Source organism: Melampsora larici-populina, assembly GCF_000204055.1.
Source record: "Melampsora larici-populina 98AG31 unplaced genomic scaffold MELLAscaffold_5, whole genome shotgun sequence".
Classification (NCBI taxonomy): Eukaryota; Fungi; Basidiomycota; class Pucciniomycetes; order Pucciniales; family Melampsoraceae; genus Melampsora; species Melampsora laricis-populina.
This window is the reverse complement of record NW_006768769.1, coordinates 728,511-740,767: the sequence shown is the minus strand read 5'-3', so window position 1 is coordinate 740,767 and position 12,257 is coordinate 728,511. Positions and strand designations below refer to the sequence as shown.

At 38.9% G+C, this 12,257-nt stretch overlaps 2 protein-coding genes across 2 annotated transcripts; both read right to left on the bottom strand.

The window, feature by feature from the left end:
* Window positions 1-2,304: 2,304 nt before the first annotated feature.
* MELLADRAFT_93451 (family 48 glycosyltransferase) lies at window positions 2,305-4,945 on the bottom strand (the record flags this gene model as incomplete). The annotated part of the gene is made up of 12 exons (XM_007405877.1): window positions 2,305-2,402; window positions 2,456-2,809; window positions 2,863-3,070; window positions 3,176-3,279; window positions 3,390-3,540; window positions 3,676-3,871; window positions 3,977-4,005; window positions 4,162-4,340; window positions 4,453-4,459; window positions 4,553-4,595; window positions 4,699-4,821; window positions 4,938-4,945. 12 exons carry the CDS (start codon window positions 4,943-4,945, stop codon window positions 2,305-2,307), a joined length of 1,500 nt encoding a protein of 499 aa, XP_007405939.1.
* A 700-nt stretch (window positions 4,946-5,645) lies between these two features.
* On the bottom strand, window positions 5,646-6,192 carry MELLADRAFT_103061 (uncharacterized protein; the record flags this gene model as incomplete). The annotated part of the gene is made up of 2 exons (XM_007405876.1): window positions 5,646-5,692; window positions 5,769-6,192. 2 exons carry the CDS (start codon window positions 6,190-6,192, stop codon window positions 5,646-5,648), a joined length of 471 nt encoding a protein of 156 aa, XP_007405938.1.
* Between the last annotated feature and the right edge of the window lie 6,065 nt (window positions 6,193-12,257).

The following is a 12,257-nucleotide window of genomic DNA, read 5'->3' as shown; positions in this document are numbered from 1 at the left end:
CCTACCAAGGGATACCAATACAACGGTCTTTATCAAGTCACCAATCAAATCAATAACATCAATCCTGGTCATCAAACCAATACCGGAATCGCTCCGCTCCTTAAAGTGGTTGCGGAGCGCTTGGGGCATCCGCTATATACACCAATATATATAGCGGGGCCTCCGCTCTGCACACAAGTAGGGATGAGTTTCATAGCGGAGCTTTCGCTCCGCAACCTGCCCAGAGTGTGTTTACTGCGCTATATAGCGGAGGGAACCCAAAAAATGCCCTGAAGCCATACACAGCACCTTCCATTCCACCGCTTTGAACGATGAAAAGAACACTTTCGTATCAGGCTTTCAATTTTCTTAGATTCAACTTTGCTTTGCTTCAACATTCACCAAACTCACCTTGTCACTCTCAAGATTCGGATCAATTGATTGAATCATTTGATCAAACAAGTGTATAATGAAATGACAACTTTGATTTCTGATGACATCTTTACCTCAGCTTTTCAGTTGACCGTTCCAACAATCGATTCTAATGATTTCCAATCAAAACTTAATTTGACTTACATTACCAAGACCCATCGGCTTCTTTACCTCAACCATTTGTTAGTGAACTCACCTCATTCACCACTCAACATTCTTCATTCGATTTGATTTCAAAGATCACTTAATAAGCTTCATACTTTCTTTTCCATTCCTCCCACAGCTTCTAGAAGTCATTCAATGTGATTGCGAGAGTGAAACATGCTGCGTGCTAACAATAACCCACGCACTACCCTCACTCCGACTGAATTAACGCGAACGGATGATTTGATTAGGTATTAATCAATTCCTTGTCTTTTCTCGTATGCTTTTACTGATACCTTTCGATCGTTCTTTCCCAGCGATGTTCTAAATGCTTGTCTTTGGCCTGACACCACTGGATTTCCTGATGCTTCTAATCAGATACCAAACAAAAGAACTACATATCAAATTCACTCCTGATTATTGTAGACCTCGATTGCTAAACATTGAGGATATCAAGGCCATCATCAGTCGGGTAAGTTTTTGATTGGTTTCTTAGCTTACTGTTTTGTCTACCTTCCTCAGTCACTGATAATTTATATCCAATGACATCAAAAATATCTAGTGAGGCTACTTCATTGATCAGGCAGTGTGTGTAACTGCCCCTGATCATCTATCTAGCGTCCTATGTAACTATAAAATGGTGCCTTTATAGCGCGCTATATATCGCAAAAAGAGCGTTTTTACCGCTCCGCAATCTCATCAGAGATTTTTTCTATCAAATAGCGGTTGGATAGTGGTCCCACCTATAGCGGAGGCTCCGCTCCGCAACACATATGGGACCAAATCCATAGCGTTGCGGAGCGGTTCCGGTGTTGATCAAACCGGTCATATATGTTACATTTGGAGAATGGAGCAATCGAGGATCCTGATGGACCAAAGTACAAAATTCCAATTTGGCCAGGTCAAATTTCTATTGAAAAAGAAAGAGCACATTTAGGACTATCAAAGAAATTATGAGAAGATCAATGAGACCTTGTACAATCTTTACAAGAAGCTGATCAATCTATTAAAAGATTGTCGGGTCTCTCTTATCCTGGTACTTCTAAACAGTATAAACATGAAGATTCAACAACAAACCACAGACGTCAAGATTCTCATCAACTTTACCACCAACTAAAAGTTGTTATTCTTGCTGGGTAGATTCTTCATATCCTTTGACCATGTCTTTTGCTGAACTTTTTATTCCCAAGAGTTCAGAAAGTGTACCCCAATCAACTCAAAGTTGTACTCAACCAGTTTCTTAGACCTCCAACCATCAAGCCAATGTATCATCTACCCAACAAGCTAAACGTCCAATTTTTAAAGAGTGATAAAGATAGAAACATTACATTTCTTGATGATTGATCCAATTGTACGTGGGAACAAGGCTGTAACAACCAGGCAAGCCAATGAATTGACCTTCTGAATTGTATTTACAAATCATGAGAAGAAATTTAATATAATTAGGAATACCATGGTGAACGTGGAACATTGAACAGCGAAGATGATTTGGACAGGTAAAGAATACATGTTAAGTTGCCGCATACAATGATATCAAAAGAAATAATTGGTAGGACTTACAAGAATGTTGTCCATGTAAAATCCAGGATAAGTATAGTAAAATGTAAGAAATCAATCAAGAGGCAAATGGGTTCCCAAGTAATGATACTCTCTTGCCAACGTTTGTTCTCACATACCAGTACCAATCTTAGTTTGAATATTCAAAATCATTCCAAAACCCAAATCTTGACCTTTAGCACATTGATAATATTATGTGTGTTCAATTCTACCCCCTCTACCAAATGTATTCATATCTTTGTAAATATCTTCAGAAAGATGTAAAACTTTTTGAGCCTCCAAAACTCCTCCTCAAGTAGTCATAAAGATTGTTTTAAGGACAGCAGAATGACCATAATGCTACTTTCCTCAATGAATGAACATGATCCAACAGCAAGTGTACCAAACATTTGTGCTTTTCCAGCGGCAACATTGCCAAGGACACCAATGTTTTGTGAGAAGATGTATTCTCTTGCTTTGACAATTGCAACAGGAAACTTGATGAATTCTTTTGCACCAGTCAATGAGTATGGTGATTGGTTGGAAACATGGAAATCTTCAAATTCTCCCAGCATGTTACAAATCTTGAGACATTCTTCAAGATAATTATCCTGATTGGCATTGATTGACTGAACATATTCTCCATAATGGAAGATGATGGTATGGTTTTGCTTATCAGATTTCCCATCACCCAAAATTGGATCACCAGGCAACTTGCCTCTGAACTTGGGACATTTTTGGCCATTGGGTAAGATCAGATCTCCAAGTGACTGTCAATGAGTGCAGAGTAGATTTGAATATCTCCTCCTTCTTTACGTTGTTTGTCTTTGTCTAGGTACACAATGTTAAGATCAGCGTAAGCTTTCAGTAAAAACTGTGTGTTTTTGACTTCCTCCTTCCTCCTTGGCAGATTTGGAGTATTGTTGCATTGAGACCACTGATCAAAACTTTTGCCTGGCCATTTGCTCCAGTTGACGCTCTAACTTGTTCGTAGCGCCGCCGTAGAGTTGTACAATCTCAGAGTTTTTGACTCAATAGAGGAGCTTGATGGCTCTGGAGTACTTAACTCATAAGAGGGAAATACATTAGGCTCCTCAGCCAAGATTTTTGTATCCTGTACAAAGTTGCCCCACTCAACTGGGTGAAGTTGCTTCGAATACTCCAAAAAGGTGACTCGAGCATTTTGGTCTTATTCCCTAATGATCTCTCAAAGCAAAAGCGGAATCTTTTTGGAATAATGTGGTGTGAGAAAGGTAAAGGTAGGCATGACGTCAACAGGAAATGGTTGAGGAATAGACATAGATCTATGATATGGAGAATTGCATTAGACCAGTTGAATGTGATCAGAGCAACAAAGAAAAGATAGACATACCAAGATTGGGCAGAGAATGGAGTTTGTCTTTTGGCCTTGGTTCCAGGAGGAAAGAATTTGGCCTTTAGTCCTTTGACCTCTTGTGAGATGAAGATCATTGGTGCTCAAAGTGTACACTTGCCATCATTCTTGCTTGGGACTTGATGCTGATGAAATGCACAATAGATCAGTACTGAGAAACATGGACCAAAAGATAAGAGACAAGAACATACATAAAGAAGAAGTTGGACGTGGGCAATGCTCAGTAAATGCTTGTGATGGATTGAAATGATGAATGCATTCCAAATCTGAGATACCAAGACCTTGGGCTTGAGCCTTGCCTGCATTTCAGAGGTAGCAAGAACTTTTGCATAGATTTTTTTGGGCAAACATGTGAAGGTATCTGACCAAGGTGTCCAGATCAAAAGTCTCAACAAAGGAGAGTGTGTTCCAAATCACATACTGGGGAAAGATGGTTGTCAGGAACTTCCAAAGCCATACAAGGAATCAAAAAAGGAGATTTGGAGGTCTCACCCATGAAAATGTATCCAAGAAGAATAAAACTAAATCCATTACAAACATGATTAACAATGCAAACATAGGGTGATTACAACACAGAATATCACCAAAGATTTTATCCCAACACCCTTGTACTTTCATACCTACCATGACTTGGATTGGATTTTCCAATTGAGTGTCAAGAAAAAGCATGATTTGACAAATTTACAAAGGAAGACGAGTAACCAAAGTGAGATCAAAGCTGAACGTTCTGCAAACTCAAAATTGGGATAGGCAGCTGTAAAGGTTTGATTGGCAAGATACTTGTGGGCCTTGCCAGACACCCAATCTCCAAACATCGGATCAGATGGTACAATCCAGAAGAGTATTGTAGTCAAGACTGAGAAACAGAATTGGATTATAGCGATCAATTTAGTGGTTTGTGAGGTTCAATCAAATCCAGTGATGTATACAGTAGGTCTAGCGGTGAGATCCAAGATGACAAGACAGACCATGCGCCTAGCGAGATGAGAAATGTTGTTCTACGTGGTAGGACATATGAGAGTTTGGTGGCTGTAGCAAGGGTTGTGATCAAAGATGATACTGCCCCACCAAGAGCAACAGCAGACCACTGCATCGCGGTGGTGGGAATGCGCTAATTGGGAAGAGTGTATATAGAAGGAGAACTGGGATCAAACGTTCTTGTAAGCATATTGAAATTTGAACATCTGCCATTGTGAATATGATGTTCAACTCACTTGTAGGCAGTAAAGTACCAGTATACACTGATATGAAGTACCCAGATTTGATTGAAATTGACAATCATGTGACCAAATGAACATTTTTCTACGTACGTCTGAAGAACGCTCGACGCCACTGACCTTTATCAAATTTCATGTACCTCTGAGCAGGATGGATGTCGATCAGGCAAGTCTGAAAAAATTGAGAGCAGTTAGATGAGAGTAATTGGGCAAGGAGGTCAAGCAATATGACATACTCGACCATTGAGTACAATCTTTGCAATCCCTTCATGATACCAAAACGTGAATTGATGTCATGGTCCGACAATGACCATATGATCTTTTTCTCTTCAAATGAGGAAGCCATCACTCAATTCATATTCTTGATCCCTGAAGAATCGTCAAAGTGGCCTGATGACGGCCCGTAGGTAAGTAAAAAAGACCCTTCAGGAACAGGTTCGACCCGATTTTGACATTTCGCGCTGATGGCGTATTTTGAGGTATTTTGTTGAGTGGGAACTGTTTGAGCGAATCTGGTTTACAATTAATTGTTATATAATTTATGAGAACTGAACGTTATGATACAGCGCGTTAAGGTGCTAAGGGTTTAGTCCAGTTTCGTGTTGTGCCTTTGAGTTGTGCCTTTAGTGTTAAGATCCGTAAGAAAATGAAATCTCATCACCTTTTTGGTGCGATGAAGTATTTTTCTTTGAGATTTCATTTCGTTTGGATGACAAGACTAATGTTTGACTTGTTGGTGATTTGAGACAATTACTGGGATGTGTTGAGTATAAACTAAAGGTATTTAGAGTTGAAATTGGTTTGACTTTGCATGAAAGTGTATGATTAACCTTTGAATGGGCCAAAAAGACAATGAAGAGGTATGTTTAGTTTTTTCTGAAACGAAGTCGGATTGGAATAATTTATTTACCATATCGATTACAGGCGCTAAGGTGATATTATGATCATGATTCTTGAGTCCTAGATTCAAACCAAAGACATCTAGTATTGACTATAGTATAAAGAAATCCAGTGAATGAGAATTCAAAACTCGTATGAAAAATGAGGATTGAACAAAATTGACTTACCATTCAACCAAGCCCAAAGAAAATGATCAAGTGTAATAACTTCTTCTTTTTCAATCCTCAAAACCGATTTCCAATCCATTAGAAACGTTTGAGTAACTTCATCACATTTCTCTTTCATTGAATTAGTCATCCATTTCAAAACTTTAAACATATCATTCTTAATTCCAGCAAAAGATTTATTGATACTTATTAATTGTTCATTGAGTCTTAAGGCAATCGATATTTTCAACTTTGACTTAGCAAATATCCAGTGATCGATTTGGAATTCAATTTTGACTTCAACTGTTGAATCCAACGGTTCAGAAGAAATGAAGAAGATTCTGATATCGTTCCCGAATTTTATGATTTGAAAATGCTCTTGTGTTGGATCTTCAATATATCGTTGAATAAAATTGTCTTTGAGATGTATTGTCAAGATTTCCATCTGTTCAAAATGCCTTAAAATATTGAACACCTTGATATCAGCTTGAAACCCCTTCTTGATTGAGATTGAGTATGATCAAAGCTTGATTAATTGATCGAATAGAATTGTCGATTGTTATTCTTTGAGATAGATATTCAAAACAGCTGTTTGGCGCAAATCCAGAATGACAAACACCTTAACATCAGCTATTGAAACTTGTCGGTCGGAAATGAATAAATTGTTTTCGTGAATATCAAAGCACGACAGGCGTTAAAGCTGTCCACAAGAATGTTGCTACGATTGAGTTGTGGTGGTGAATCTCAAAGCATAGCAAACAATAGTATTGTGGATTGATCTTGCTGGGTAGGTATAGAATTGGGGTGAGGAATCGGAAGGCAACAAAAACAAGAGGTTGGGTGAGTCTGCCATTTGGAGTAGGGGAGTTATGGATGCTTAGGGGCTTAGGGGGGCTTATGAAGGCTTAAGGTGTTTAATCCAGTTTCGCCGAGAAACTCAGTCGTGCCTTTAGTTTTATGATTATAAGGGTCTTATAATTAATTATAAGGGTGTTGGAATTGAATCATAAGGGTGTTGGAATTAAATTATAAGGGTGTTGGTATTAAATTATAAGGGTGTTGGTATTAACATATGTAGGTGCACAAAAATTACGCCTACAGTCAAAAAAAAGCTGTAGGCACATTTTTGTGACGCCTACACAATGTAGGCGCTTCAAATTTACGCCTACATTTCATTTTTAGAATGTAGGCATACACAAATGACTCCTACATTGGTTTTTCAGCCTGTACATGCATCATTTGAAAAAGGAAATAGCGCCTACATCATAAATGTAGGCGCTTTTTCATGGGAAACCTTCATGTAGGTGCTGTTTTGGCAGCGCCTACATGGATTTTGTGTGGGCTGCAAATAGCAAGGGCCAAACTAAATGACAAAAACTTCTTTACTTCGTCATCAGAGATAAGATCTGGTCTTGACTCATTTTGGCATGATATCTATCTCAAATTGGATGATATAAAGGATGAGAGTGGATCTATCGTACACAAAGTAGCAAAGAAATGTGTTGCTGCTGAAAAGCAACAAGTCTCCTAGTCAAGATATCTGTTTTCTATGGTGTCCCTGATGAGCGCCCAAGGACCACCTTATGTGATATGCCCTATGCGCTATGTGTGTGTACTATGCACCATGTGCTACATGCACTATGCGTCAAACTTGTACTTTGCCAAAATTGCAACTGGTCAATTTCAGAATTGACCGGAATTTTGATTTCATTGATCAACTCCTCAGCACCACCACCATCCTGAATTTTCTTTATCTCATCAAACATGTTATATAGGTTGTATCCAACTTGGTGGAAAATGGAGAGCCGGACCAAGATTTTCTCAATATCATTTGTCAATCTTGTATTCTTCTCCTTCACTGATTGAAAATTACATTTCTGAAATGCAGCATCAAAATATAGCTCAAAAATACTCTGATTGTGAATCTGAAGACAACGACAATCCTGTGTATCATCAAGAGATTGAAGAGCACACTATCACTGCCAGCATCAAGTACGTTCCTTGGTGTGAATATGGGTCCTAGGGACCATATTCCCCTTCCCCTACTGTTACACAGCTCCATGAATATTTCCCAAGTGGCCATTGTGCTATATGTAGTCAATCTTTTGAAATGTATGTCTCAATCTGACCAAAGTTACAGAAGGTATTACATGTGATTTGCATATCTAAATGAGCAGATAACTCAGTGGACTTGTATTTAGCTTATAGCTCAGGACTACTCAGATGTTTGCACATATGTAGCATAAGCTTTATGGCTCAGATGTGCAGTGCAAGATGATTTCATGACCCAATATACTCTCAATCATCTTCCCAGCTTAGGTCATATTCCCACCAAGGAATATACTTAATGCTGGCAGTGTATACACCAGTGTGTTGCAGCTGTAATGCAAAGAGATGAAACACTCTCACATCTTGATGGCATTGGGATCAAAATCCCATGTACAACCCTTACTTGCCGCCTTTAAATGTTTGGCCTCAGTACTGCCTACAATAAATTATCACCTCAAGATAAAGCACTAGTAGAAGGACTCCTCATAGAATTCAATAAATGTGGCTATCAAAGGAAAGAAGCCATTGATCAGACCAAGGGAGATACAGGTATTATGATCAATATGTATGATGTGTGCAAGATGTCCCCAGATTTGTCACTTAGCTGGAAGAAAGATGATCTCCAGACTGGACTAGTGGTCCCAGAGCTTCTGATTGAACAAATGGAATTCATAATACATGATTCACATTGTGATACTGTGATACAATGCATGACGAATGCCTTGGCTGTATTACATAATATTTGAGTCAAATGGAACACAGTCCAAACTTTACTTAAACAAATTGACCCAGAGGGTGTTGCTGCACAATGTCAAGGGCAATTGAAGAGGCGGGTATTTCATGTTGATGGTCCAAATCATGTCTGGTCTAGAGATGGTCATGATAAACTCAAGCCTTTTCAAATTAAAATTTACGGCCTCATTGATGCTTGGTCTAGAAAGGTCTTGGGAATATATGTGGGTGTTAATAACAATGATCCACAAAGAATTGGATATTACTATCTGGATATTGTTGAAAAACTTGGAGGAATTCCGCAAAAGGCTTGCACAGATCATGGGACTGAAATCATCAAGATGGCTGGATTTTAAATGTCATTGGCTCAAATTTATGGTCGTTTTACTCCTGAAGAAGCTGAATCAGCTCATATCTATACAACCTCTCAACGCAATCAGAAGATTGAAAGTATTTGGCCACTTCTACGCAAAGCAATTGGTTTTGTGATCCATGATGAGATAGAGGCAGCTGGACATATGGGAATCTACTGTTATGACTACACACTAAGTGAAACGTCTATTACAACTGTCACAAATCAGACTTGTTATTATGTTGTAAATGCGTCATATTATAGATCCTTTTCCCATCTGACAATCACAATAAGAAACCTGCTATTGGATTAGAATCCTTCATCTCTTGAACTGAACCGTGAGACCAATCATAACATATTGTCAGATCTACTTATTTAAAAGACAAGATCAAGGATTAGATTTAGATTCAGAAGATTGAAGAGGATTTATATTAGAAATCAATTGGTGATTAAGATTAGATTAGATTGAAGTATCTCAGAACCAAACACATCAATAGAACTCAAAAAGAAGAGACATCACACACTTTTGACCTGAAACTTTAGTATTTGAATTGCATACAGAAGTTATGATTGAACTTAGAATCCCAGTCAACCACAGTCGAACGCCACCAAGTCACCTACGTACAGAACCACTGAGTCTAGCAACGACAAGTCTGAAACCAATACAACTGTACACTCCGTTGACGCTATTGACCGTGCTGATATGGAGACTATTCAGAAGCAACTTGATGAACTTACTAGAGCTTTGGTTGAAGAAAGATCATTACGTGAACAAGCAGAGGCTAAATCCCAAGACGCAGAAGCAAGACTTGCTGCTATCAAAGCTCACCAATGCTATCAACCTGCTCCTTGGACGCTACATTGAGTATAAACACTCAGCCCCACTCGTCAGCAACTTGCGTTGAAACTACCATAGTCCCAAAGGGGCCGAAGGTTGCATGTCCTGATAAATTCAATGGTACTTGTGGAGGTCCCGCCAAAATTTGTGCTAGCCAAGTTCAGCTTTACATGTTAGCCCATCCATCCTAATTTGTCAATGAATGTAGTAAAGTAGTGTTTGCTTTATCCTACCTTACTGGTGCTGCTAGCAGCTGGGCGCAACCATTGACAGAAGGGTTGTTCAATCCCAAAAAGTCTCAGCTAGTAACGTTTGAACGATTTGTTCAAAACTTTAAGGCCATGTATTTTGATACTAAAAAGAAATCAAAAGCCAAACGTGCGTGAAGAAATTTATCTAAAAAGACTACGGTTGCGGCTTACATGCATGAGTTCAACATCCACGCCACGGCGACTGGTTGGGAAACTCCTACCCTCATTAGCCATTACAAACAAGGCCTTGAGAAAGAGATCCGTGTTGCTATGGTGATGGTCCAGGACACTTTTGAATCAATAGAGCAGATTGCTAATATTGCTATTAAGATCAACGGCAAGATCCACGGTGTTGCGGACACATCAACCTTGTACTCATCTTCCACTCCAGATCCAAACGCTATGGATGTATCTTCTGGATTCGTATGACTCACCAATGAAGAGAAGGCTAAGAGGATGAGGATGGGGTGTTGTTTCAGATGTGATGGCCAGGGTCATTGTTCAAATGCTTGTCCAAATTGTAGCAGAAAAAATCAGGCTAAAGGCAAGAGTGGTTGGCATAGTAAAGTAGCGGAGTTCACAGCCCCCAACTACTGCTCACTGGCAGGCCAGTACATCCAATGTCTCCAAAAGTTTTTCAACAAAACTTCAATTTGTTTTCAGCATAACATCCATCTGCTTTCAAGATGTTTTGGGTCAGTCACCAGCAAAATATGTCATACCACCAAAATTGAGATGATGTCATACAGCATCATAAATCTGTACAAACCTGCTCCTGTATTTCCCCACCAAGAATATATAGTTTATTAACCTTTGTGACGTAAATTGACTGAGTTATTATTGTGGTGTGTGTACATGAGCAGTCAACATTTTGATTGATTCTTTGATTCTAGGCAGAATATGGCAATGTTTATGACCAAAATCTTTGTAAAATACCATTTACATGTATATGAATCAAATTCGGAATGATTTTGGCAATATGTGAAAGGAGTTCCTGCGGACTGGATGTCAACGCGGAAGGAATGGTACCTGGACAGAACAGGTACTGTGAGTTCTAAAGGAACTCAATAAGGTAGAAATGAGAGGTCAGAGATTTTGACGCCTGACCTGGACAGAACAGGTACTGTGAGTTCTAAAGGAACTCGATAAGGTAGAAATGAGAGGGGGGAGATTTCAACACCTTACCTGCAAACAGCAGGACACAATAGTGGTAGGAAGTTTAATGAACTTCAGTTTCCACATGATGTTATTATTCAATAGATAACTCGCACATATTAAAACTAGTAAAGTAAGAGAAAAACTATTCACCTGGACAGAACAGGTACTGTGAGTTCTAAAGGAACTTGATAAGGTAGAAATGAGAGGGCGGAGATTTCGACGCCTTACCTGCAAACAGCAGGACACGATAGTGGTAGGAAGTTCTATTGTGGAGGGTGAGTACAGTCCAGGTTGAGAATAAGATGAGAGAAAATTCAAGAGAAAAAATATGCTCACTAATGAACTTCAGTTTCCACACGATGAGGGAGAAACCAAAGTTCGAGAGAGGCAGGGATTATAAGAGAAAATCACAGCAACAATTTTTAAAGAACTAATCCCAATTATGAAAGATAAAACGCGCACACAACATGTACATATAGACATTGACTAATCAGGATAAAGATGAATTGATGCTTTACACTTTGGGATTGATCTAAGCTCAGTCTTCTAAATCACCCTTTCACACTAATCCATACCTACTTCTAGACCAAACACCTCAGCTACCCCTTGTTCCTTCTACACAACATGATGTACTTGACCAAACGAGTACCTTACCACAACAATATGTTCCCTCAAAATTTGTCTGGGGGCAAAGAACTTCAGAAAATCACACTTGCAGACACATTCAGGAATTGCCTGTAGAAATACTGCCCATACAGGAAGGCTTTAGGGGACAAAAATGTGGAGAAACATATTTTCAAAAGGATTATCAATTCTCTATGTATGTATATTCATAAGGCTGGAAGATATTCCAGAATCAATTGTTAGGTATAGCACAAAAAAAGTATTTTTTGCCCGTGATTTTTTTTTCAAACCTCAATAATTACAGTCAATTTACATCACAAAGGTTAATAAACTATATATTCCTGGTGGGGAAATACAGGAGCATGTTTGTACAGATTTATTATACTGTATGACATCATCTCAATGTTGGTGTTATGTCACCCGCTTCTCAACAAATTCTCAATCAATGGATGTTGTCCATTTGATAACCATTTCATAACTTTCTCATAACTTGTTCATAACTTGCT